The sequence below is a fragment of the Oryzias latipes genome, chromosome 12 (genome assembly GCF_002234675.1).
Source record: "Oryzias latipes chromosome 12, ASM223467v1".
In the NCBI taxonomy this organism is placed as follows: Eukaryota; Metazoa; Chordata; class Actinopteri; order Beloniformes; family Adrianichthyidae; genus Oryzias; species Oryzias latipes.
Genome location: NC_019870.2, coordinates 29,180,380 through 29,206,086, shown reverse-complemented (window position 1 = coordinate 29,206,086; position 25,707 = coordinate 29,180,380). Strand labels below are relative to the sequence as shown.

Sequence of the window (25,707 nt, the reverse complement as noted above, 5' to 3'; positions counted from 1 at the left end):
TCCACTAAGTCATCTTTAAATGGACACGCCATGCTGCTTCACCTCTCTGAAAACAAACTATCCTTCAACTAAACCTGCTCCAGACCAGGTCATGTTCAGAGCTTGAGTTACTATGGCAACTTGACATACCCTGAAACATACCTCCATTTCTGGAACCAAAAGCTGAGGTTATCCACTTCCTTAGCCTCAAACTTACCATGGGAGCTAGCATAACCTGCTTCCTGGAATACCCCCCAGGACAGCTGCGTGACAGGAATAATAAATGTTTTATTGTTTTCATTTCACTAAAAGTGTTGGACATTTCTAAAGAATGGTCCCTGCTGTCCCGTTTGTCATTGCTCTGTAAGCTTTGGTCCATTCTGTGTTTTTTGGCAGGACTCCCTTCATCACAAGCGCTCTCTGCTCCTCCGTCAAACTGAAGATGCCCGGGAACTGAAGGAGAACCTGGACCGGCGGCAGCGGGTGGTCCACGCCATTCTTTCCAGCTACCTCACCGAAGCCCAACTGCAGGACTACCGGCGCTATGTCAGCACCAAACCCTCCCTCCTGATCCGCCTGCGGCACCTGGACGAGCTCGTGCGCCTCAGGGAGCAGCAGCTGGCGCATCTGAATGAGAGCGCCTGGCCCACAGACCGTCTCCTCCCGAGTCCTGCCCCGGCCCCACCCCTGACCGTCGCAGGCCCGGCCCATTCCCTCAGGTCCACCGCCGTGACGTCGCTCTAGCGCCTGCAGCTCGGCCCACGCTGAAACCACTATGCAGACTTCACATTTGAAGAAGAAAAGACCTAAATGTGCCTCCTGACCGTCAGTTAGACCCGTGTTTACCTCAGCACCAGAACCCCGCCCACTGTGGACTAAACCATAACTGCTCTGCACCAGGTTCCCGCAATGGAGGTCTGCCCAAGAAGCTTTAAAGCCTCCCGGAATATCCTCTCAGATCTATTTTCAGGTGTGGCGGACCCACTGTCCTTCGGGGATGCTGCTGGTGCTTTCAAGGACCTCCAGGTGGACTTCAAGTTTTCTGACTGCATTTGGGGGGGGGGGGGGGGTGTCTTCCAAAGAAAGAGAAAAGTCATCAGCCGTCAAACTGAGAGAGAACTGCAGCAGAAATAAAAGCAAAGAAACATGAAGGGAATCTGGAAGCATCGCCTGTGTCTGTACCGCCACCGCCGCCATCGCCACGCCGCCTGCAGCTTCCTGCACTTTGGAGTAGACTGAAAGCTGATCCCAAACCAGGACATGCAGTCGTTTCTGAAGCCTCAGCGTTTTCTGACCCCGTTAGTGTTCAGTGGATGACATTTTAGCAGATGGTTGGTTTTAAAGCTGCTTTTATCTTGTAAAGGCTCACCTTTAACTGTAGTTTTTTTGTTTTTTACACATTACAAAGCCCACAGTTGCACCAGTTATCACAGCTATTACACTCTTTTCTTTGGTCTCTTTGAAATATTCAGCACATTTGAATACACTGTAATGAGCATTATAGGGAGAAACCCCCCCAAAGATATTTAAGGAGGCTATACGCGGCTGATGCACGTGTTCCTGCAGAAGCATGCTGGGAAAAACGGTTTAAATTGAAATGCATTTGTTCCATTTGTCAAATAAAGTAACCAGACTGTTAAGATTGTCCTTCAAAGTCTCTTCTGACTGTTCAAGAAGTAAAGTGTCTGTCTGTCTGTCTGAGAACTGCAGTGCCTTATTTCCTCCCACTCCCAGGTTTTGTTCAATAAAAGCACTTTGTCAGCTCTCTGCGCCGCTCCGTCCTTCATTCAAGACTCGGTCTGCTCATCTTCATCTGAGCGAAACCACAGGGGTTTCCAGAAAACTGACTTTTGATTTCTACGACCGAGTTTAGGGCCACCAAACAGAAAAAAAAGTCAAATGAAGAGATGTAAAGAAAAACTCCAGATTTAAAGTGAAAGTGAGCGTTCAGAGCAGCAGGTGAACGGCGTGCAGCAGCAGAGCAGACGGACTAACTTAACTGAACAGGTGAGCTGAATGTTTATTGATAACGTTCCAAATGTTTGGAAGCTCCTTTGATTTACCATTTATTAAAGTTTTATTTATTGATGGTTGGTTTGCAGGATCTCTGCAGCCGTTGATGAAGACGCTGGTGTCCCTGCAGATGTCCACTTCCATCCTTTCTTCATCCAAAGAGCAGATCTCTACGTCTGAGGAGGATCACTTTCTGGCATTTTCAACGTTCTTCTGCTGACATAACAGACTATTTTCATTCCTCTTTGTTGTTTTCTGTAGAAACGGGACATTTCCTCTGGAGGAGGGGGGTATGTAACACTTTACCTTGGCATTGGTGTTCTGTGCACGACAGGTTCATGACGTCATGAGACAAATGGACTTCTGGGTATGAGAATGGAAAGCAAAGGAAAGTATTGGTCCTCTACACCCAAACGCGTCTCTGAGCTCCTTATTTTACAGATGACACTCCGCTTTACCGACACCAAACCCCAGAAAGATGGCTACGCTCACAATAATCTGGTTTTGAGTCGCCAAAAGTAAAGAACTTTTTGAAATCTTTCTGGATATAAATCTTGACAAAATGCTCCACATCTTTCATCTTCCATAAACAGACATCTTTGCTGTAGCGGGTTAAATCTGTTTCGACTTTAATCTCGACATTTAGACTTTTTTTCCTGTAAGTGAGGAACAAAAAACCAATCATGTTCTCCAGAATTGTTTTCTCACCTGACCCTAAACTCCGCGCAGCCGCAGTCCGGTCCCGATGTTTTCCTCTGTGGCTCTGCAGCTTCGCCTCACTCCTGCAGGTGGAGAAGAAGCACAAGTCCTGCGCGGGCTTCCGTTAACACGGCAACACGTCATTCATTCACTCTGCAGGTGGACAGAAAAGCCCCGCCCACCTCGCGGCGTCACCTGAGTTCTCCACTTTGACGGTATTTACTTCTGCATTTCTGCGTGGGAGCTTTTCCACTTCCACATCTTCAGCTGGTGTCTGTCACAGGACCACCGGAGTCCTACTCATCCAACGAACATCCTGCTGCTCTCACAAACATCCGGGCACCGCGCAGGAATGCGGCAGGTGAGAGCGACATGAAATACCTGGAGTGGGCGGGGCCTATTCTGGTCTGACAGAAACTGCTCCCCGACCTTTGAGACCGTTGGAGCGGGAGAGCCGCGCGCGGCTGCGATCATGGCCACGCACTTCACGCAGGACGCGGTGCTCCACTTCCTGCAGAGCCGCGGGGGTTCGGTGAAGAACGCCGAGCTGCTGCAGCACTTCAGGGACTTCCTCGGTGAGCACCGGAATCAGAACCGAGACGTCTTTAAACAGTTTGTCAACTCCGTGGCCACCGTGAGGCAGATCGACGGCGCGTCTTACGTCACTCTTCGGAGCAAGTTCAGGGGGGGGCAGGCGGGCCCCCCCGCACCTCTGCAGCGCCCCGACGGGGGCAGAACCCCGGCTGCCGCTCCAGAGAGTCACCGACCGAGAGCTGGGCAGGAGCAGGGGGAGGCGGCGTCCAGGGGGCCGCGCGCGGGGGCCCTACCTTCAGCCGGGATCCTGCCTCCACACAGCGGACCACAGGTCAGCATCGCCCCCCCACTGCCAGGGGGACCAAGACTAGCACAGGGGGACCCAGAAAGAGGGGGGTCAGCGGTCCCAGAGAGAAGGGCCCCAGCAAGCACAAAGAGAGGGGTGTCGGCTTCTCCAGACAGGAGGGCCTCAGAAAGCCTATTAAGAGGGGCCCCGGAGGGCCTGGTGAGAGGGGGGCCGCCAGCCTCAGAGAGAGGGACCCCAACAAACCCAGTGAGAGGGGTGTCGGCTTCCCCAGACAGGAGGGCCTCAGCAGGCCTAGTAAGAGGGGCTCCTGCAAGCCCAGTTAGAGGGTCCCTGGAGGCCCCAGACATTGGGGCCTTAACAGGCCAAGGTAGAAGGGCTCCGGCGGGCCCAGAGAGAGGGGCCCCTGCATGCCCGGTGAGAGGGGTGTCAGTTGTCCCAGACAGGGGGGCCCCAGCAAGCCTAGTCAGAGGGGCTCCTGCAGGCCCAGTGAGAGGTGCCCCAGCAGGGCCAGGGTTAGGGGGGCCGGCTGCCCCCGACAGGGGGGCCTCAGCATCCCCAGTGAGAGGGGCCCTGGTGGTCCCTGAGAGAAGAGGCCCGGCAGGTCCAGAGAGAGGAGGCCCCAGCCCTGTGCAGAACAGCCTTCCAGGTCAGCAGGGGCCACCTCCTGGGTTCCTGGCAGGACCTACATCAGGTGGATGCCACAAAAAACCAAACCTGCAGACCCCCATCCAAGAACCCAAAAAAGGCAGCAGGGAGCAACTGCAGCAACAGACGGGGCCCCAGCAGGAGCGCTCCCCTCCTCCCCAAACCCTCCACCCGGTGCAGGTTGTCGGTCGACATCATAGACACAGGAAAAGCTACAAATCGGCTGTTTCTCAAGATGATGATGATGAAGATGATTATGGAGAAGAAATCCAGGCAAGAGGAAGAGGTGTGGGGAGGGCTGCCTCTACTACCCCCCCATGCATTGTAGACACAGTAGCACCCACCTCTGTCGCTTCTTCAGGAAAAGGGCCCCCGCAGATCTACATCCAGTCCACAGAGAGACAGACCCCCACTCATTTGGGGCCTCCGGGGGCGTGGCAGGCAGGACAGCCAGCTGAGGTCAGGACGGTCCCGTGTGAGTCCACGTCCACCAGGCGCAGCGTGCCTTTAGAAGCAGAGCGCCACGGTGCGCCTGTCCAATGCGGTGACAGGACTCCGCCTGCAGGAGGCTCACCGCAGTCAAGACCGTATCGGCGCCAAGGCGCACCTGCCCAACCCACTTACAGGATCCCACTGCACATTCCGGCTGCAGGAGGCTCACCACAGCTGGGATCGCGTCAGCGCCAAGGCGCACCCACCCAACACGGCGAGAGGATCCAGCTGCACATTGCACCTCCAGGAGGCTCACCACAGTCAGGACCGGATCAGCGCCGCAGGCTGTCCCCCAGCCACAGCGGCAACGCCAGCCTCTCCTCTGACGCTCAGGTGTCCAGCAGCGACCACAGCCTTCAGAATTCCCCAAGAAGGTCTCAGTGCAGCAGCAGCTCGGAGGATCTGCAGGCCGGAACAGGTACAGTTTGAAACCAGCAGAAACTCAAACAACTGAACCGTTTTTTTACAATCACTGGATCTCTTGTACTTCCTGTTAAGCACAGGCAGTTTCCTTTCTGGTGACAAAGGGCTTGATGTGGTCATCAAGGAGATTTGTGGATTGTTTGTAGTAAAGCTGCTCAGAAACTTTCGGCTGCTGTGTCTCTGTCAACAGACGGGCCCGGGACGGCTCCTGAAGTCCAGGATGGGTTCCAGCATTCCCACAGATCCCCTTTGACACCTGGGAGCTGCACCTCCAGGAGTAAAGGCCCCCCGGCGCGGCACTGCTCTGCAGGAAATCTTTGTGATGAGCACCAGTCTCTGGATAACTTGTCAGATCCTCATGGCTCCACTGACAAAGATGGCCGCTTTCCCAACCAGCACATGCAGTGGTTCTTCTCCACAGGTCAGTCGATTCAGAAACTGTATTTTGACCCCTGAACATGAATTAATTCACTAAAGTTGGCTTGAAAAGCTCTGCATTGTAAAAACTTTGTATCAAAGCAAACAAAAAAAGCCTTCAGTCTTTACACCTGGGACGGTAAAAGTCATGACAAACGTTGCCATGGTAACACCCCAGACACGTTAGATGGCCTTTAAACTTTCTTCAGCGTTAGTTTTTATGCATGCAGCTCTCTCTCCATTGTATGATTGGTCAGAGGCGGAGTCTAAAGCAAACTCCTCCCCCCACAGGTGACCTCTATGACAACACCGAGGAGGCTTATTCCAGCGAGGGCCCCTCCTGCTCTCCTCAGCTCCGGCCCCGCCCCCCGGCGGTCCGGCGCGTGGACAGCGCGCTGAGGAGCAGGATGTGCCTGAGCCTGGGCGCCGACCTGGATCAGCTGCAGGACATGGACCCGACGGGGAAGGAGGTGGCGCGGCTGGTTCGCCTGCAGCGAATCTCCTCTTCGCTCAGCCTCCATCGCAACCTGTCGTCGTCCTCCCTGACATCATGCTCTACGCCTCCTCGCAGCAGCAGCCCCGCCCCCCTGGCTGATAATGACGCCCAGAAAGGAGGAAGGGGGAAGGCTTCTCCTGCAACCAGTACTTCCACAGGACCCACTAATGGGCAGGTGAGAGCAAGCTCCTGATTGGCCTCATGGTTTTTCTGCTGGGGTCACGATGGTCTGACCTGCAGAAGGACGAGCGAGTAAAGCTGAAGCTTTTCCTGCAGTTCCGTCTGATTGGAGCAAATCCTCTCTGACACGAGACGTTTGAGGACATTTGTCTGGAATTGAAGCAAAAACAACAATGAGAAGTCTTTATTAAAGAGCTCGATGACTCTCTTCAGCAGCCGTCCCTGGTCCCGCTGCATCCCAACGAGCACTCGTGGATGGTGAAGGCGGCCTCAGGCGCCTGGGGAGACATCTACTCGCTGTTCAGAGAGGACCCGTCCCTGCTCCACAAACGAGACTTCATCTCCGGCTTCACGGTGCTGCACTGGATCGCCAAACACGGCGACCATCGAGTCCTCAACACGCTCTCGTAAGTGTATGGCGAGCAGCTGCTGTGAAACAGGAGCGTTCAAAAAACTTTTGGACACTTTTGGACACACACCTGATGTCTGAGTCAACATTTCTTTGGCGACCACTCTGGCCAATCAGGAGTGAGCTTGTTGGAAGGCCACACCCCTAACACTTGACAGCAGGCCACAAAATCTGTTAGACATTATGAACATTTTACGCGAGACCACATGCTGTTACTGAGGCATCTGATTGGTCCGTTCATAACTTGCAATAAAGAAAAATTATCATAAAACAAAAAATAAGGATCATCAAGAAGATGTTAAAAAAGGAATCAGATCCAGAACGGTTCTTCTGACCAAAAGAATGATTGAGTAACAGCTGCTGGTTCCTGTTTGGAGCGCCAAGGGGGAGGAGTCGCTCAGTCCAGATCTCATTTAGAGTCAATGTGTTTGACCTCATAATGTCACTGGAAGCTTCCAGATTGATGCTGCTCGTCACGTTTTCTCACAGACGTGGTCAGGAGAGCTTTTGGCTGATAGATGAACCCGATGCTAGCATCCACACATCGTGACCTAAAGGTCTGTGCTTACACTGATTTGGATCAACTCAAAGGGTTGGAGTTGGGCGTGTTTGGGATTGTTTGACCTTTGAACCTGGAACACCCTAAAACCATAAAAACCAATTCATTCTGAGAGCTTTTCTTGCAGTGAATGATCCACTTTCTCTGTCTTCAGGCTTGCAGCTGCAAAGATGGGCCTGAGTTTGGACATAAACGCCAAGTCTACGGCCGGGCAGACGCCGCTCCACATCGCTGCTATCTACAACAGCAAAAACATCATTCGTCTGCTGGTTAACAGTTACTTTGCAGACGTGAGGCTGCGAGACACGGCGGGAAAGAGGCCCTGGCAGTACCTGGAAAAGCCGTCACCGGAAACGCTGGAGGTCCTGGGGGGGGCCCAGCAGTGGGTGGCCGAACAGAAACAGCTTAAATGCCAGAGGGAAGAGGCCTCGCAGCCACAGAAGCAACGCCATCACGTCCGCCATCAATTCTCTTTTGCTACACCCAAACAGAGGCCCCTGACTTATATTGGGATGGAAAAGGTCAAAAGGTCGACATCTCTTGCTGCTTTCCTCAAAAGGAGATCCCAGCCCTTTGAGTTGCATAAGACTGAGTCCACCGCGTGAGGAGAGCACGAGGTTCTGCAGCATCAGCAACCAACACTTTACCCTTCCGGGGTCCGAGGCCCGCATTTAGAGACGGGGGACAAAAATGGGCTTATTGAAGATCCCACCTCCGTGTTTTCATCCAGCAGCACCTCCGTTAAAAACCACAGAGCACTGAAGGTGAACTTGGGGATGAAGCTGTTCACAAATCCACGTTTTCTTTCTCTGCACACTGATCCGTCTTTACCGGCAGCACGTTTACGCAACCAAGAATGAGGTGTGAATCCTTGGAGGGAAGGATGTTTCAGGGGCTTTAAGGAGGACGTATCACATCTATGAGCTTCTGCTTGTTGGGGGGGGGGGTCTGAATGGGGGTCTTGTCTCCCACCAGTTCAGACTGTAAGTAATGAGTGCGGGGCTTTCTGCAGCAGTCAGTGTCTCTGCGTATCTGCAGCATCTGATGCCTGTTTTTTTTCCTTAAAGAAGCATTTGAAAGGCGCTTAGCAGGGAATTTTCTGCAGGAATGCTAATGCGTTGTTGCAGGAAAAGCTGGAGGGAGACGAGGGTCTAGAGGTAAAGCGGAGCTCAGGTTTCACTGGCTGAGCCGTTGAGACGGCGAGCTGCTGGTCTGGCGGTCAACGCCTCCTGTAGCGCACGCCGGTGACATGAACAAAGTCCGGCATCACGTGTCAGCACAGTCATTGCAGCTCTTTCCACAGCCTGCATCAGCGCGGGTTTGAGTCCCGGCTGCATTTTCCGTCGTTCCTCACGTTGGGTACGGTCCAGGCACAGCGGTTAGTTTGGTTTGTGGTCTCCTGCTTTTCCAAAGGCTTTAGCACACATTGGTGATGCATTTACTCTTTGGGGATTTGGGATGTAGTCATGGTGTCCTGCATGGATCTCCCCTTAGTCGGACATTAAAAACAAGTTTATATCATTAGCAACAGCTTTTTGTTCTTTTTTGTCTCTGATCTCTTTTTTTTCATTTTTTTTTAAGAAAATACTTTTAATGAAGCAATCAATAAAGCAAAATCTTGCTAAGCCTGTTGTTTTCTCTGCTGGTGTGAACGGATTCCTTTATGTTGACTGAAACCTGCGGACGACTTTAGGATGACGCATCAGTCAGAGCGTCCAGCCACCTGAAGCTCTGAGTTCAGAAATGCTCTAAATGTTCTTACTGCATAACTTCTGCCTCCTCTACACGCTTTTAGTTCGTAAAGAACCGATTTCCATGTTTTTGATGTAAACGTTTTTATCTCAAGTGCGTGATGAACGTGCAGTAAAGAGAAAAACATTTTTATTCATAGCTGTCAGAATCTCCATCGCCATGGTAACGGTTTCAAAGTCTTTTTTTTTTTTTTTTTTTTTTTTTAAATGCGTCCATTCCTGTCTGAGACCTGACGGTCCAAAACTTTGTTAGACAGACGGCGAGATGTGTTTTTCTCTTCTGTCTCCATGGCAACATGCATGTTTGCTCAGGGCGGAGGCTTCTTCAGAAACGCCACCGTTGGGGTTGATGGGTTTGCCGAACAGTTTTCTAGTTCATCTTGGTTGAACGAGACGGGAACCGGGTCCGTGCTCCTCGCTGCTGGATGGAGATCAGGCTGAAGGAACCTGGTTGGGTTCGGCAGGACGTGTCCCATCATGCCTGTGTGTTTGTGCACGCGTGTTCTCAGACCTGCGATGCAGAGCTGTGGCTGTGCGTCCCTCCTTTTTCCATACGTCCCTGCAGATGCGGAGCTGTTCGGGGCCACGAAAGCGGGTGATGAGCTGGACCTCTTCCTCCCCTCTTGGGTCAAAAGCCGACAGAACCAGCGGAACCGGGACCAGCAGAACTGGTTCCGCAGATGCGTGTGCAGGAAAGGCTTTCCACACCCTGAGAAAGAACAACGGCACTGAAGTCTGGTGCTCCTAAAGGGTCATGGAAGGTCGGGTTAAAGCGGCAGAACGGGGTCCAGTTCTCATGCGGGCCCCTGAGTTCTGCAGATGTGAGGAGGCTTTGCTGATCGTCTGCTCATGTTCTGTCTGGAAGGTTCTGCAGACTCCAAACGGTCCTTTACCTTTCCTCTACAGTGTGGTCTATTTACTTTGTAATGTTAAACATTTGTGAAACGTTTTTGTTTGATTATAGAACCGGTACAGGAGGATCTGGTTTTCACCCGCTGAGGTCCTGTGAGGCCTTGGCCAGCCAAAGACCGTCTGTACATTCAGCTGAGCCTCAGACACTTCACTGCTCCAGAAAGCCTCTGCACGTCTGATATGTAACACGCATGTGCCGCTGCAGCTCCTCGGCTCACATGTCGAGACGTGTTCCTTCAAAAGTCGGGGATGAGCCCTGCTACCCTACAGGAAATCTTTGAGGAAACTCTCCAGTCTTTTTGTGAACTCTGTTCTGTTGTTGCAGCATGAAATGTAAAAAAAAAAAAAAAGAAAATCATGCAGGGCGGCATGGTGGAGGAGGGGTTAGCGAGCAAGGAGGCCCCCGGTTCAAGTCCCAGCTGGGTCTCCTGATAGACCCTGCTAGAGAAAGTTAACAACCGTTTTCCGTTGACGTGACGCGTCAGGACCTGAAGAGGACTCGGAGAACCAGTTAGCAGCAGGCCTCTCAGATCCACTGAGACAGTGGCTCAGAGCCGCAGCCATGGATGTGGGTCTAAGTAAAACTGAAGCCGTGTTTTTCATCAGACTTCTCAATAGAAAGGATCTGTGAAATAGACATGTTTGAGGGTGATGGGGAACGCAGGAGAACCCTGAAAGTACAGACTATCCAGGAGGACAACCGCATGTGTTTTTTTCTGATTGTTTTCGTGTTTTTGTTCCAAAAGGACTGCTGTCAGTGATGACCAGGAACCTTTCTGACGAGATGGTACCAGCGGTTTGTGGTCGGAGACACTGTCCTAGAGGAGAGAGCTCATTCTTAAAAGTTGGATAAAGAAAAAAAAGAAATGACTTTCAGGAATGCTTTTGAAAGTGGCTTTAACTGATTTTTTATTTTATTTTAGCAGAAAAAAAGAGAAGAACAAAGTTCCTTTTGTCTGATCTAGTGAGAAACACAGGACCAGTAACTACTGATCCCAGAATGACAGTCATAAAGTCTACCAGCTAGTTATTAACTTTATTTTGAAATGTTCCAGTTTTCTACTTCCTAAATCCTGCTCTGCATGTTTTGGTGAATGTAATTCCCACCTGTGAAGCTTTGTGGGCTCACGAAACGTCATGAAAACATGCTTTTTGTCCCAGAATACCTGAAGAAAGTGGATTTCTGGATGCAAATCTGAAATGTGAAGCTTGGTACAAAGATGCCTTCAATTCTGCCTTCACCTTTTAACATTTGAAGGGTTGTTTTAGGTCTTATTTATTGAGATGCATGCAGACTTCCATGTCCAAGCTCTTTCTCTCCATTTCAGCAAAGAAGGGTCTGTCAGACGCCGAAAAAAAAGCAAGTCATCAACTTCCTGTGGGATTTTACGTTGGTGAAGGTTCTCAGTATGTGGGTGATGTCTCGAGGTTAAGTCAAGTCCTTAACCCTTGTGTTATCCTATGGGGTCCAGATGACCCCCCCTCCCTTCCATTGACGTGTTCTCCCTACCATGACAAAGGTGGATAAAGGTGGAAAGATTTCATGTAATCCATGGACACCAGTGAAGATCACAAATCACTGAAGAAAAAAGGTTCAGAGCACTGTCTAGTGGGTCTAGATGACCCAACTCCCAATGGTAACGTGGCTAGGATAGCACAAGGGTTACAGATATGATTTCATTCCTTTTGATAATGGCGGGGGGCAGCAGAAGATTGAGAAACTCATGTTCAGGTGGTCTGGATGGAACCGGATGAGTTTTTTTCTTTGACAAAAACATTGTATTTGCAAATAGCGGGAAAGGTGGTTGTTTGGAAGCCTCATCTGGATATGTCTATCTGCATGTATATATGTAGCCCAGGGGTGGGCAAACTAAGCCCCGGGGGCCATATGCGGCCCGTCAAGCTGTTGAATGTGGCCCGCCAAACTGGAATAAATGATAGTGATCATTCTTATCAATGTTTTATTTTCCCTGTACTGGTAATTACAGGGAATTGGTAATTGGTGTCTACCCGTAGATGGTGTACTGCAAAGAATAATTGACCTTTGGGTTGGTGCAGAAAGACATTCTGCATTCATGTGGTATTGGAAGATTTGTTGTTTTTGACCTTCGTGTTCATAGTTGGGTAATCATTTTTCCCATAGTTCCAGTTCTAAATGAATGCAGCGCTTCTCTAAGTTTGCATTTTTACCTGACGGACATAAACACAATTGGCAATGACATAGAACAGATTGGGTCTGAAAGGTTCACCTTCAGGATAACAGGACATTCGTGTGACTCCTGCTGTGACTGTAACCCTTGTGCTATCTTAGGCACGTTGACATTGGGAGTTGGGTCATCTAGACCCACTAGACAGTGCTCTGAACCTTTTTTCTTCAATGATTTGTGATCTTCACTGGTGTCCATGGATTACATGAAATCTTTCCACGTTTAGCCACCTTTGTCATGGTAAGAGGAACACGTCAGTGTAAGGGGGGTCATCCAAGATAGCACAAGGGTTAAACAAGAATTCAGAGGCAGTCAGCGGTTCTGGCTGAACACAAAAGCAGAAGTTTTCATTTGGAGACAAACGGATGTTTGTGATCAGTCACACTCTTTTTTTTTTTTGACCCAAACACTATTTCTTCACCAGCTCAACTGTTCAGCCATTTTATCTCAGTTGCTGAGTAACAATGTCCTTCAGTCTGCTTTGAGATCATAAAAACAAAAAAGGCTGTAAGATCATCGGTCAAAGATGACAGAAGGAGTGAGCGTGTTGGTGCTACTCCTTCACATTACGACTCCCTCTTTGCTCATCAGAACTTCCTCTGTTTACAGTTCAGTGCTCCAGAGTTCTTCAGAAACAAAGTGTTGTGCTTCTCTTGGCGAGTTCTGGTTCTGCTGTCTGTCAATCATCATAATGAGGTCAGAAGGAAGAACAAACACAGCCGCACGCGGTTCCTCCTGCTTCCACTGTCTGTGTAATGATGTCGATGAGAAGTACATGAATGTTTCCATCCAAGCTGCTTCTGCAGAACCACTTTTTCCTCCTCTTCATCCATCAAGAAACTTTTCTTCTGAAAGGACAGACAGGAAGTGGGAGGCGGCAGAGCTGCAGTGATGCTCTTTCTCTGCGTTCGTTTCCTCCATCTCTGGTCTGAATCCAAATGCTCAAACATGCAGTTTGTGATGTAAGAACGTTTCCAGATAAAATGTAAATGATTGAATGTTCTGGACATCTGCAGGTTCTGTCCTCGGCTGTGACTGATGTTTACGGAGGTTTTCTGTGAAGGACTTCTTTGCTGTCATGACAGCAGAACATTGCCTTTAGGATTTCATTGCGAGGGGAAGATCTGGTCTGGCAGACGTCCATCTGAGAGGAATCCAGAGATGTGGTTCCACCAGATGCCACTGCTTTGCCATTCCAGTGTCTCTAGAAAAACTCAGATATTCAAGTTTCTGTCACAAACAGGTTTCAGTTTGTTAGTGAAATGAGGATGTTAGGGAACCGTCCTCATGCAGGAGGGTTGGACTGAAGCACCTCCAGAGAATCTGTGTGCTGGTTCAACGCCGTCACGTTTCAAATGTGTCAGATTCAGATTTTTCAAACAGATCGTTAGGAAACGGAGGGGTGGGAGCATGCGTTTGTCTGTGCATGCGTTTGTCTGTGCATGCGTTTGTCTGAGCAGCAGCCGGTTTTCTCGGTTCGTCAGTCCTTGGTTTCAGTTTTCAAACGGCATCAGAGGAGCGGCGCCGACATGATCGCTACGATCCAGGAAGCCCCCTTCCCATCAACTCTGTGGCTTCCCTGGACTGCTGTGGAACATGCGTGCTGCATGAGAGGAGCGTCATGACAGAGAAAAGGGACAGGAGCCATTTTCATTCTCCAAGTCTTTATTTAGAGAAGTTGCAGCGTGTTCAACAGCCTGAAGCTGCTCCCTGCAGCTCCTCCAGCAGGACAACCGAGCTTTTCACATGAAGAAGAATAAATTAAACAGCTTTTCTTTTACACACACACACACACACACACTCAAACACAAACGTGTCCACAGAGCGTCAGCCTTCATCATCATCATCTCTGTCGGCTGAACATGAAAAATGTTACAAACTCACATTTCATTTGGCAAAAACCAACGACTTCAAAGACTTTGTGAGCAAATGATGACAAACTAAAGTTCAACTCCGACGCGCTGAAATCCAGGAAGTCAGGATTCACGCGTGAGCATGAACCACATGGCACCAAACCGGTTTCTAGTCTACATCCTAGTCACATGACCATGTGGACGCGCACGGACTAAATAACCTTAACGTGGATGAGGAGCAGACGGAGAGAAAACAAGAGTTTGAGGAGCGACAAATATAAGTTAAAGGGAACCTTCCAGTGGGAAGATTCTAGCTTTTTTTTAGATTTTCTTTTAGAAACTGTTAATAAACAGAATAGTTATGACTCTAGCAGCATTTTTAAAACATTTAGGAACATTTTTTTGCGCTCTGTTTTGCGGCTGCAGGGGTTGAAGGGAGATGAGCTCAGGCTGGAGGCGTCGCCTTGACGACCAGAACCCTCCCAAACACCAGACTCCCGTCTCAGCAGCGGAACGCGGCGGCGGCGGCTGAATGACATAAATAAAAGCTTCCTGGAAGCAGCTGCCCATCAAACTCAGGCTGGTGTTGGGGGGGTTTTGGTCGAGGGCTTCCTGGTTGGTCTCTAGGAGGAAGTGGCGGGTTGAAGGGGGGGGCAGGGGGTGGAGCCGGCTTCCTGTCGGGACAGCGTGACAGCATTGCAGACGGAGAGGCCCCCTCCTTCACCCGTTGCGAGTGCTGCCCCCTCCTGGACGGCGGCATTGGGGTTGTCCTCGTTGTAGAGCCGCTTGATGCCGTCGTAGAAGTCGTCCACGTCCATCTGCTCCACCTGAAGGACACGAGGCAGACTTCAGTCGGGAGGCGGCGCCGGCCAGGATTGGCTCCGCCTCTGCCGCTGTTACCTTGCGTTTGGTTGAAGCCTTGCAGCGCAGCGTGGCCACCAGCTGGTTGAGGGGGCAGGGCTGCTTTGGTAGAGGGAGGAGAGCAGGCAGGTTGCAGGAGGAAGAGCCACGGCTCCCCTCCTCTTCCTCGGCAGCCGTTGGAAGAGCGGCAGCTGCAGGCGAGTGGTCCCTGGTGGGGTCAGAGGTGGAGGCGATGGTCCCTGTAAAGAGGAAGGCTCAAACACGCGTGGCGTGGGAACGGCGATGAAGACCCGCGAGACGCGGCATACCAGATGAGGCCCGGGGCGGGCGGGGAGCGGGGGCCAGCAGCTGCAGGGCGTGGCAGATGTAGACGGTGTTTGCAGGCAGGGGGGCCCTCGGCGTGGACAGACTACGTGCCACCATCTCCCGACCGCGGATCAGCTCCGAGCTGTCGATCTGCCGGAAGAACGAAAGACGCCAACGTGCTGGGTTACCATGGAAACCACAAGCTTTATCCTTCCCGCTTTTTTTACTGTCAATCAAACCTTGTCCTACTTGCAGACATTTTAGTTTTTTTTTTAAAATCGCGTTAATCTCATTTTGGCGTCGGATGGTAACTTCTGCGTTCATGTCTGATGATGCAAACCTGGAAGAGCATCATCGCGCTCAAAACACGGTCATTTACGAAAAATAGAAATATTACATCAAACAGAAGGAGCTGATTTCCACAATGAATAGACCCAGATTATTAGTCAATATAATCCTGGAATATCTGGAAAAGTTCAAGGATTTGAAGGACCAAAAGTCACAGCTGGAAAAAGCTGAAAGAGCTGAACATTTGAATAGTTGAATGGTTGAAATAAATGAAACATTGTAGGAGGAGTTAAGCGACAAAAACTGGAGGAAGATACTAGAATAAAGAAAGAGAAACAGGAAAACAATGCTTTAATACTTTATAGCATTCAACCAAATATTATAAAAAAGCAGGCTTTTTAAACGTATCGTCATGGTATAAGCGCTCTGCTCCTTCCTGTCTGAAGTAAACAGAGCGTCCTTTCAGAGAAGGTTCTCCTCTTAGCTTAGCAGAAGCTAAAGTTTGTTTCAGAGAATCAGAGTGTAAATGGTTCAATTCCTCCTCGTGTCTCCTCTCCTCCTCCTCATCCTCATCTTCTGCTGCATCTCCGTCTTCAGAATCATCAAATTCACCAAAGGAAACGATGAAACCTCTCTACTGTCATGCTGCTGTGATGAACTGAGGAATAACGTCTGGCAACAGATGTTTAAGGTATCGATAAGAAGTTCATGGTCAATATTTTATGGACTGCTCAGAAAAATGTTTTTGGGTGTTTTCAATGTGTTTTTGTTTTCTGTTTTGGTCAAGATTAAAAAATTCCCCTAATTGGTGTAAAAGAAAAGGTTGGAAGTCTGTTCAAATAAAAAACCTCATCAAGTCACTTTTTTTAGTTGTATTTAGATTTTTTACTGAGCCACAATGTCAAGTCAATGTAAAGCCTCATAATGTGGCTTTTCTCAGCAACTATTGGGATAGATTAAAAATAGTTTAGTTAGATTAATTAGAGGTCTGGATTACTGAGTGGCATGACAGCAGACGCTGATCTAGCGCTCCCTGCTGGCATTGATCTCTGTTAGTTTCAAGCTGATCTGAAAGCTGTCAGTTTACCTGATCAAGTTTAAGAAAACTCAACTGTTTTTATTCTTCAGGCATGAATAAAATGATGCTACTGATGTGAAGAAGCTTTGTTCAAAAGCAGGAGCTAACGGACGGCAGACGGCTAGCCAAACCAAGTCCAGAAACGTTTCCAGACCGAGAGAAGATTTACAATCCTGACAACTCCTTAAAGTCCTACATCATCTAAAATCAACCTTCTCGGCTCCATTCCTCTAAAAACCTGCTCTCTGAGCACCAGCCCCTCCCAATCCAGGGAAACAAGTGGGTCCTCACATTGTGACGTCACAAAGTGAGGAACCGCCCCTTCCAAGAAGAGTCTGTGCAGCCAGCCCCGCCCCCAGGCTAACAGACACACCCACTTTCTCAGTGGAGCTAGCGCTCAACGCTTTCCTTTTATATGAACAATCTGGTCATCTGTCTTTGAATGTAAAGTCATCCTGACATCCCCCGACTCTCCTACTAAAAAAATAAATAAATTATATACATATATGTTTTTCTTCAGGATGCAGCGTCTCACTGCATTGCAAAAAAATCCCAGAAAGCAGCTGAGGTTTGGTTTAGAGCTGGACAGAAAAGACGGTCAGACGTCTATGTGGGTCTGTTCCCTCAATAATCAGACGAATCACAGACTATTGATCAAAGTCACAGCCTGAAGTTGAAAATGTTACATTTTCATGCATTAAATGTTCAAAAACATTTTCCTGTTTCTCTTTCTTTATTCTAGTATCTTCCTCCATTTTTTGCCGTTTAACTCTTTCTACAATGTTTCTTCTATTTCAACCATCCAACTATTCAAATGTTCAGCTCTTTCAGCTTTTTCCAGCTGTGACTTTTGGTCCTTCAAATCCTTGAACTTTTCAATATATTCCAGGATTTCTGCCTCCATTGGGAATCCTTGGTGCAGAAGCTCGCTGGTTCGATACCCGACTCTGGCATTTTTCATAAAAAATATATTTTTTGTTATTGTGCTTTTTTCACTTTATTTATGCTCAACATTGATCATTTCTTTCTTTCTTTTTGTGCTAATAATTACCATTTAAGTCTCATTTTCATCCAGCAGTATATCATTCAACCTACATGTACTTGTGGAAAAGCAGCTCCTTCTAGTTTCTGTTGACATGTGAGCAATGTATTCATACCTACAGCTATTCATTATTATTCTGGTCTGTAGTTTGGTTTCTTGGGAAATCTGCAGTAAACGGCTCCTGTGGAGCCCTGCGTCCTGCTCAGACCCCATCAAATCCTCACAGGTCCCTGTTCTAAATGCATCCGGCTCCTCTGCAGGTCCACACATCAGTCCCACATGGAACCAGAGTGAGGAGGACGAGTGGAGGGAAGACAAAGATGGACCCGCTCATTCTCCTTTCCAGCTAAACCCGAGTAGGAACCAGAAACCCGGACACAGACCTGTGCCTTGCCCAGCAGGTCGATGGTCAGCGCCAGCCAGTCAGGACAGCAGGTCTCCAGCTCCAGGGTGATCAGGGCCAAAGCCAGCATGGATCCTCGGAGCTGCAGAAACATTGGGGAGCGGCACTTCAGCTTCCATCAGAAAACGAGGAGTGGACAAGCTGGACTGCACGTCATCCTCCTAATGCAGGACCTGCAGGAGCGTGTGGTCAGCCAGGCAGTGGTACAGCCTCTGAGTGAGCAGAGCCAAGTGCTGAGAGAGGCTCAGGCCCAGCGTGGAGTCCAGGGAGCCAGAGCGCCCCGCCAGGACCATGGCGTGGAACTGCGGTAGAGACAGGAGACATGGACCCAACCCGTTTACCAGGATTTCCTTTAACCGTCCAATAGAACTGCAGCTAGCAGATGTACAAAGCCCAAAGAAAAGGGGTCTTGAATCATGGCCCCACTTCCCTTTTCCTTCTATTTCAATGGAGGTGTCTGTGTGAAGGGCTTACAATGTGCAGGAAGTCCAGCGGAGTGGCTGTGTGGAGATCCCAGCCCAGTTTGTCCAGGACGATCTTCTCCATCCTCAGGATCTCTGACGGCGAGCAGCCACAGCCGCTGGTGGCGGCCAGCTCCTTCAGAGACGGCACCCACTGACAGACACAAACCCACGCACTCTTAGCCTAGCCGCCCCGGGATGCTGTGTGCTGAACCAGCTGTGTGTGTGTGTGTGTGTGTGTGTGCGGCGGCGGCGCTCACCTCGTCCTCTTCGCAGGTCTTGGCAGCCAGGAAAAAGCTGGCGATGGCGATGCAGCGCAGGTACTTTGGACGGGCCTAGCAACGACATCAGAGATCAGTGCTACAGCTATTGTGTGGCGTCCTGCAGGTCGGCCGTCACGTTTGCTCCTTTGACCTCCTCGTGTAAAGAGCTAGAGGACTCGTCAGAGCTGCCAGCAGAGGATCTGAAAAACATGTTCTCAAACATGCAAACAGGGTTTTATCATCTCAGACTCCTGGAACATCGAGTCCAAAAGCTCCCAGAACATTTTGATGATGAACTCAAGACCAACTGTCACTGGAATCATTTGTCAAAGTTTCAGTGATATGAACTTAAACCGGCGGCATGTCTGTACCTTGATGGGGGCGAGGAAGCGGTCCAGAATGCTAACAGCCGACACCAGGGTCTCTGGGTGGAGCTGCAGCCGGCCGTGCAGCTCCGTCAGCCAGCGCACCGCCTCGTCCCGCTGCTCCGGGGAGATGTCTGTATCCTGCACACACGGAGGGAGGCCAGCGCCGCCGTTACTCCCAGAGCTTCATGCGTGACGCTAACGCAGGAGCGCCAGCGGCCCGCTTCAGGCCAACGAAGCTTTTACTGACTGCAGATAAATCCCATCCACTCATCGTCAACATTCCCACCAGAAGAAAGGCCAAACATCCTGAAGGACAACAGCTTCCTCTGGGTCATTTCAATCCATTCACCTTCTTCACTTTGACAGATTTCTGTTTCATGGACCAACAACAGCTGGTTCCCGTTTGCAGGTAACCCAACATTACATTCAGAACCGTGAGAGAAACCCAAAAAGGGCAGAGCCTCAACAAACTTTCTGTTTTTAGAAACCCATCTATTTTTCCCCACAACAAGGACAGGCCGAGCTTTTCCAACAAACACAGTCCCACAGTTTGGCTTTGGTAAAAACCCCAAAGTTAGCTTCCATAAAACACAGCTTCCCACTAGATCCAAGCCAGAATCTGAAAACTACAATGTTTTACTCAGTTCATGGATAAATTATGTGTTTTTTTTTACTCAAAACTCTTTCATTTGTAAACTAGGCTGGATTTTTCTTGTTTAATTTATTCCAGTTTATGTTAGTGTGAGAGGCTGGATGCTCGATCCTACAGCAAACGCTAAATTCTAACCGCATTCAAAGTCATTTTTGCTGCTGGATCAGGACTTGCTGACAGATCCTGCAGAATGTGGATCTGGTTTCCTCTCGCCGCCTGTGAAAAGTCAACAGCAACTTCCTCCTAAATCACATGAAGCCTCATCTGCGCTCCAGGAAAGATGTGCAGCATTTGGGCAATAAAATGTCGTAAAAAGCAAACAACAGGAGAGTGAAGGACAAACAGGCTGAAGGTTCAGACAGGAGGCGTGACGGACAGCTGCCGGATGTATCTGCATGTAATCCAAATAAAGCAGAGCCTGGGGTGGGGGGGTGGGGGGTGATATCTTTTTAGTCTGGTGTCCTCTAAAGTTTCCATGAGGAGGAAAATCCTGAAAAGTCTCTACCGGCGGCAGTAACAGAAAAAGGGCGGAAATTGAAGCAGAACTGCTCGACTCTCAACCACAGACACTTAAAAAGCACAAGTCCCCCCCCACCACCTAAGACAGCGTCTATAACTCCAGCTGGTATCTGGATTTCAACCACGAAGCTGGACTCCCTCAGAGCTCTGCGGCGGCATCGGCCGGACCTTCTCAAAGACTCAAAGCTCCACATCAGAGACTCAGCAAACGCCGACTGCTGAGTCAGCGATGGTCGAGCTGATGAATGCTGGAGTCACCGGAGCATCGGGAGAACCGCCTCCCTGGCAGGAAGTCTCCATCTCAGTTACAGGCCAGTCGTTTTTAAGAAACAAAGAAAGGAAACCAAATGTTCACCGTTCATAGTGTCGGTATTATTAACCAACTTCTCAGGTTCTTCTGTTATGGGACACGGTTGTGTTTCCCCATACCTGACATGTTTGGACGGACGTCAAAGTCGTCAGAGTCGACCAGTTGGACGACTCTGACGGACAAAAACACACATTCGTGTCTGAAAACAGAAGAAGTCAAAGCCAGTGAGTCACAGCAGCAGACCAAACTACCCAGCCGTGACGCGCTGAGACTAGAGAGCAGCTGAAGGAAACGGTGAATCAGCCGTTTCTATGGCTCTGTGCCGTCACGTCTGAAAACAAACGTTAGCACAGCGACGAGGGGAGGAGCTAACCCTGACCTCCAGCTGGTGCCAGCCTGTCACGTCCCTGAAGAATGTGGGGCTAACCCCGCCCCGCTACGAAGGATCAAAGCTTTTCCCCAAAGCGAACGGCGCTCTGCGCTGCGACAGCGACCGACAGGCCAGAAAGAGTCTCAACGCTCAGACGCTCCTCGTGGTCGTGAACTGTTGCAAACGGGTCCTTCACCCCGTTAGAGAAGGACGTGCAAACACAACACCGGTGACAAAATAACAAATGAGGGCTGAATTTATCCAGAACATCAGCGATTTAGCAGCAGACTCAGTTTTTCCTTTACCTTGATGTGGGAAAAAAAACAACGTTTAACCCTTGAGAGGCCGCCGGGTGAAACTTGGCGCCGTTTCTTTTTATTTTAAAGTCGTATTATTTTCCCCTCTATTTTAATTTTTTGTTTTGTTTTTTTGGTTGCTGTAAATGGTTGTTACCCTAAATAAAAAAACAACAAAAATGTACTTTAAAATTGCTCTGGAGTTCTGCAGGGTTAAATAGAAACGGTAATAGACCTGTAGTAATACTACTGGTACTTGTTAGAGTACTAATCACTCTGACCGGCTGATTCCACGCCTGTCATGGATGTTTGCTTCACTAACAGTGTGACAATCACACATGAACACATTCAGAGCAGGAAAACAGATTCTCACTGAAGACTGACGTTTACCATCATCACTCAATGTGAACATGTGTGAACATCCACGACACACAACCGCTTAGAGATCATGTGGAGAACTCAGGGGATGTCTCACACACACACACACAGTTGTGTAGTGTGGATGTCGTACACACACAGTTGTTGTGTAGTGTTTTCCACCAACGCTCTCACTAGCTGCGGTTACATGTGCAAAACATCTTGATGGGATTAATGGTCGGATTAGAATCCCTCCGTGTTCATGGGCCCAGAAAAATGTTTCCGATTAGAACAAACGTTCACATGGTCTCACTTTCAGTCAGCATAAATCATTCACACATACGCACTAGTGTTGAAAATACCGGAAGAGGAAATGAGTCCCGTTGTAAACAAACCGAGCGACTACATCCATAGATATCTGGCAGCTCTGTAATATACGAGATGAGCTTCTAAATGTGCTTTTATTAATGTTACGGTTATTATGAAGCGCCTGTTCGCTCATCACGTTACTTTTTCATCCGTTACTTTTTCTGTTGAAGAACGGAGCTGGAAGAAGAGTTAGGCGAAGGCTAACGCGCGCTAACAACATTTAACCTTTAATGAACATAAATCCGTGCGGGAAGTTCTGCAATCTGCATCCTGGCTGCACGTAAATGTGTGGGAATAACATCAGCCTTTATTTTGTCGGGACACGACTGGAAACACAAATCCATGGGATTGTTTGAACGGTTTCTAAAGACTGAGCCACATTTCTGCTTTAAGCTCACACACCGCCCCAAAGCCGCTGTGTGAGCTGGCGGCCTGGTTCTCCTGAATTCGGCAGCTCGCTCACGTAGAACTGTAAGTCCGTAAGTCCCGCTGCTCTGCTTAGAGACAGGGTTCGCTCCATCCACCGGCAGCCGGACCGCGTAGGGTCCGGACGTCAGGGGGCACGAGGCACTCCTCCCCGGCGCCCCCCTCGCGATGGGTGTCGGAGGAAATAGGAAGGGAGATCGAGGAGCCCACGGGGCGAGCGCAGAGCAGCGGGTCGGTCCTGTTCGAGCTCCAAAGCTTCTCTGGAGCGAAACATCCGTCTTTGCGTGACGTTAAACCAGAGCAGTAGTGACACACAATCAGAATGAACCGTTTACATGAACAACGATCGGATCAACAATCGGCATAACCACCTATCTCCATCGGAAAGAAATTTTGATCTGAAAGAGTCTGATCGGGGCAGAGTATTCCGAACGGCGTGTTTACATGACGCATTTTTCTTCCGATCAGGCGCTCTGATTACTTTTGTCCGTGTAAACGCAGCTACTCTGTTCAGTCTGTCTAACTTATTGGAGCCAAAACCAAAGAATTCTGAAAGGAAAACCTTTTCAGTGTTTCATCAACAACTGAAAAGCTGTTTTAGTCAGGAAGTCGTTCCAAGTTCATCATGCTAACGGCCTTGAAGACAGAGAAGCTCCCCCCGACCACAGCGCCTTCAGGTTGGTGTCAGACCGTCAGGTGCTGCAGGTGAACTTGTCTCAAAGTGTCATCAGCAGACTTGCATCAAGACTCTGAACTACTGTCAGAGTTTGTGACAGACCCAGGAGTGGATCCCCCCCAGTGACAGACCACCACCATGACCAGAACCTCTGACCTCTGACCTGGTTTAGCAAACACCACACAGCTGCAGGCCCGTTTACCGGTCGTGAGGGGTACTTGGTTTCCAGACTAACCATTCGACTGCACCGCTCTGACCTGAATGACAGACCATTGCACCATTGGGACTCCAGTGACACCAAGACGCCGCCGTGAAGCTTTGCAGTACAGACCATGTGACCTGGACGATGCAGCAACGGTCTACCGCCCTGTTCTCTGGTGAGGGTCACCGTGTATAGAAAGGATGGTCGTCAGCGTAGCTGGAGAAGGCGAGGTGAGCGATACACCCAGGTCAACGTGGTGGGGGAGGAGCAACAGTCTGGACAGGCATCACCAGGTTCTTGTAGGCGGTCCAGTCCCTGCAGGTTCTGACCTCAGAGACGTCACAGAACCATCATCCTCCCCCAATTCCACCAGAACACCCCCAACTTCCTGTTCATGGCGATAACGCTCCACCGCATGCTGCCAGGATGGTCACAGCCGGACTACAGGAAGTGGCTCACACGGTAACGTCAGCAATGACCTCTGACCTGAACCCCATGGAGCAGGTCTGGGACCAGCTGAAGCAGAGGGTCGGACCCCCAAGCGACCGGGCAGAACTGCATGTAGAGCTTGGGGAAGAGTGGGAGGCCTCAGAAACACATCGTGAGGTTAGAGAGGAGACGCCGCCGTCTCAAATGGAGGAAATGTATTTCTACCACTGATTGGAGGGTAATAAATATCACACCAACAGAGAGAACCTTTTGTATTTCATTCAAAGTCTGACCTAAAAGGAAAAGCACTCATGTAAATATCAGTTATGGTGAGCAGTGTGGATTACAAGTACTATGTCTTAACCTTTGGCTTCTGTCACAGCTCACCTGTGAGAAAGGCCTCTTTGGCACGTAGGCCTTCCACATCTCGGCCTCCCTAGAGGCTGCCTTTTCCAAAAGAAAAGACAGCCTCTGGCGTCCGCAGGGTTCGGTGATCTTCATCCCGTCCTCCCCGGGTCGAGCCTGCCTGCCCACTGGATACAGATACCTGCAGGAATACCCAAGAGTCAGAGGGTCGCAGTGACGACTGAACACACCTGAGCGTCCGCCCCATCAGGACCCGCCTCGCACACCTGTCATCGTAACCTTCATGTGAGAGAAAGGTCAAGAGGTCAGGCAATGATTAGCAGGATCCAAATACGCCACCAGATCGAAATATGAAAAAGAATCGTGATAGAAATACTTAAATAAATCCGCCAAATTAACGACGATGATTTTATTAAATTGCATCACTGTTTAAATAAAATAAGTGAATTTTCCTTGTACAATATTATAAATATAAATGTTTTATTGAAAAAATAGAACTATAAAAACAAACGTATCATTAAAATGTATGAGTGACCCAGGTTTACAGAAACCACATTTAAATCTAAAAGTTGTTGTTTTCATTTTCTCCTAAATAATTCCAGACGGACAAGTTTCCAAACGCGGATGTCATTCTGACAATAGCGCGTTCATTTGGACGGAAAACACCGGCGGTCCAGCGCGGTAAGTCCCGGATTTTTGGGATGTTTTCGCCTCTGATGCGCAGGTGCGAAAGGATCCTTGTTATGATCGGAGGAACCTGGCTAGTATCTGGAATGCAGCTAGCTGAGCAGCCTGGTCGGCGCTCCTCGGTAGTGACTTGACGGCTAACGCTGCGGGATAACCAGAACGTAAAACCGAGAACAATGACAGAACTGATCACTACAACAGCCAGCACTACACAGAAAGCATGTCCAACAGTGTTTATTTAGACCAAGACAACTATGTCCCAGGTGACGTCCAGTAAATAGCCGGAGCCGAAAAGCCTACCTCCCCTGTGAAGCGGAGAAAACCACAGAGGGCTTTCATCCGGGCCTTCCGATTCAAAGGGTGAAGAAAAGGGGTAAAATCGAACACCCTCTGATGGGTTTAGTCGTCCATCGTGGCTTTCATGTTTCAATCTGTTACAAAAAATACATTAAAAATAAAAGGAACGGAACATAGACAGAGACGTCTACTTCCGACCGAGGAGGGGTCAGAGGGGCGAGAGACAAGAGCAGGCGCCGCCCCTACGTGCTGAACGGGTGTCCAAATCGAACGTGTTCTTTCGTTCTTTGTGTGATGTATGTCAGCTCTGAAGAGTACAGTACGTTTTTTTAGCGAACACACCAAGAGCAACAATTTATCTGTACAATTTGCACTAATGCATGTCTATACTATCGAGTGAAGATGATTTGAAAAACAGAGAAAACTTTTTAAATTTCTGTAGACTATGAAACTATTCATTATTATGACTTAATGTAAATATTTTAAAACTAAGTTTCAGCGCGAGTATAAATTTTAACGTGTAAATGTTATGCTCGTAGAAAAGAACGTTGAGTCCCCTCTAAAAATACCAGATTATTCTCAGTGAATGTTTCCACCTAATCTGACAGATAAAGATAAGCAACACACGGAAAACAAACATCAAAAAACCAAATGCGTAATTTGAAGATTGCGTCAGGGATCTGTGAAACCATTGGCCAATAAAAATAGAAGGATTTGGGCGGACTTTTTGAAACTGCAGAAATACTGGCTTCTGATTGGTTAAGAGAAGAGCCCGTCAACGGGGGACCGCCTCGAACGGCACCCA

General features: G+C 49.2%; 3 protein-coding genes and 1 long non-coding RNA gene across 13 annotated transcripts in view; 2 read left to right on the top strand and 2 right to left on the bottom strand.

The window, feature by feature from the left end:
* LOC101162857 (protein Shroom3) overlaps positions 1 to 1,746 on the top strand; it is a 66,823-nt gene extending 65,077 nt beyond the window's left edge. For all 8 annotated transcript variants that reach the window (XM_023961091.1, XM_023961094.1, XM_023961092.1 and 5 more), the window contains one exon: positions 376 to 1,746. In XM_023961091.1, the coding sequence (XP_023816859.1) occupies positions 376 to 723 (348 nt within the window). In that variant the 3' untranslated portion in view covers positions 724 to 1,746. The remainder of the gene's footprint in view (positions 1 to 375) is intronic.
* Positions 1,747 to 2,038: 292 nt separating this feature from the next.
* Positions 2,039 to 3,085, bottom strand: LOC105355333. 2 transcript variants are annotated; one of them, XR_909779.3, is made up of 3 exons: positions 2,701 to 3,085; positions 2,299 to 2,355; positions 2,039 to 2,208 (listed from the first exon to the last, which is right to left on the bottom strand). It is a non-coding gene; the product is annotated as an uncharacterized LOC105355333 (long non-coding RNA). The 2 variants fall into 2 exon arrangements; XR_909778.3 differs by having other exon boundaries at positions 2,039 to 2,205.
* A 53-nt stretch (positions 3,086 to 3,138) lies between these two features.
* On the top strand, positions 3,139 to 10,150 carry LOC105355339 (transcription initiation factor TFIID subunit 4). Of its 2 annotated transcripts, none has more exons than XM_023960927.1 (5): positions 3,139 to 5,087; positions 5,283 to 5,513; positions 5,801 to 6,180; positions 6,402 to 6,592; positions 7,308 to 10,150. In XM_023960927.1, the coding sequence occupies exons 1-5, from the start codon at positions 3,164 to 3,166 to the stop codon at positions 7,756 to 7,758; spliced, it is 3,177 nt and encodes a 1,058-aa protein (XP_023816695.1). In that variant the 5' UTR covers positions 3,139 to 3,163; the 3' UTR covers positions 7,759 to 10,150. The 2 variants fall into 2 exon arrangements, with proteins under 2 accessions (XP_023816695.1, XP_023816694.1); XM_023960926.1 differs by having other exon boundaries at positions 6,399 to 6,592.
* A 3,520-nt stretch (positions 10,151 to 13,670) lies between these two features.
* Positions 13,671 to 25,529, bottom strand: ccni (cyclin I). Its single transcript, XM_004075149.3, has 10 exons — positions 24,906 to 25,529; positions 23,940 to 24,099; positions 18,950 to 19,084; positions 18,576 to 18,650; positions 18,329 to 18,469; positions 18,028 to 18,156; positions 17,835 to 17,936; positions 15,046 to 15,193; positions 14,777 to 14,976; positions 13,671 to 14,703 (listed from the first exon to the last, which is right to left on the bottom strand). The coding sequence occupies exons 2-10, from the start codon at positions 24,051 to 24,053 to the stop codon at positions 14,500 to 14,502; spliced, it is 1,248 nt and encodes a 415-aa protein (XP_004075197.1). The 5' UTR covers positions 24,054 to 24,099; positions 24,906 to 25,529; the 3' UTR covers positions 13,671 to 14,499.
* Positions 25,530 to 25,707: the final 178 nt, after the last annotated feature.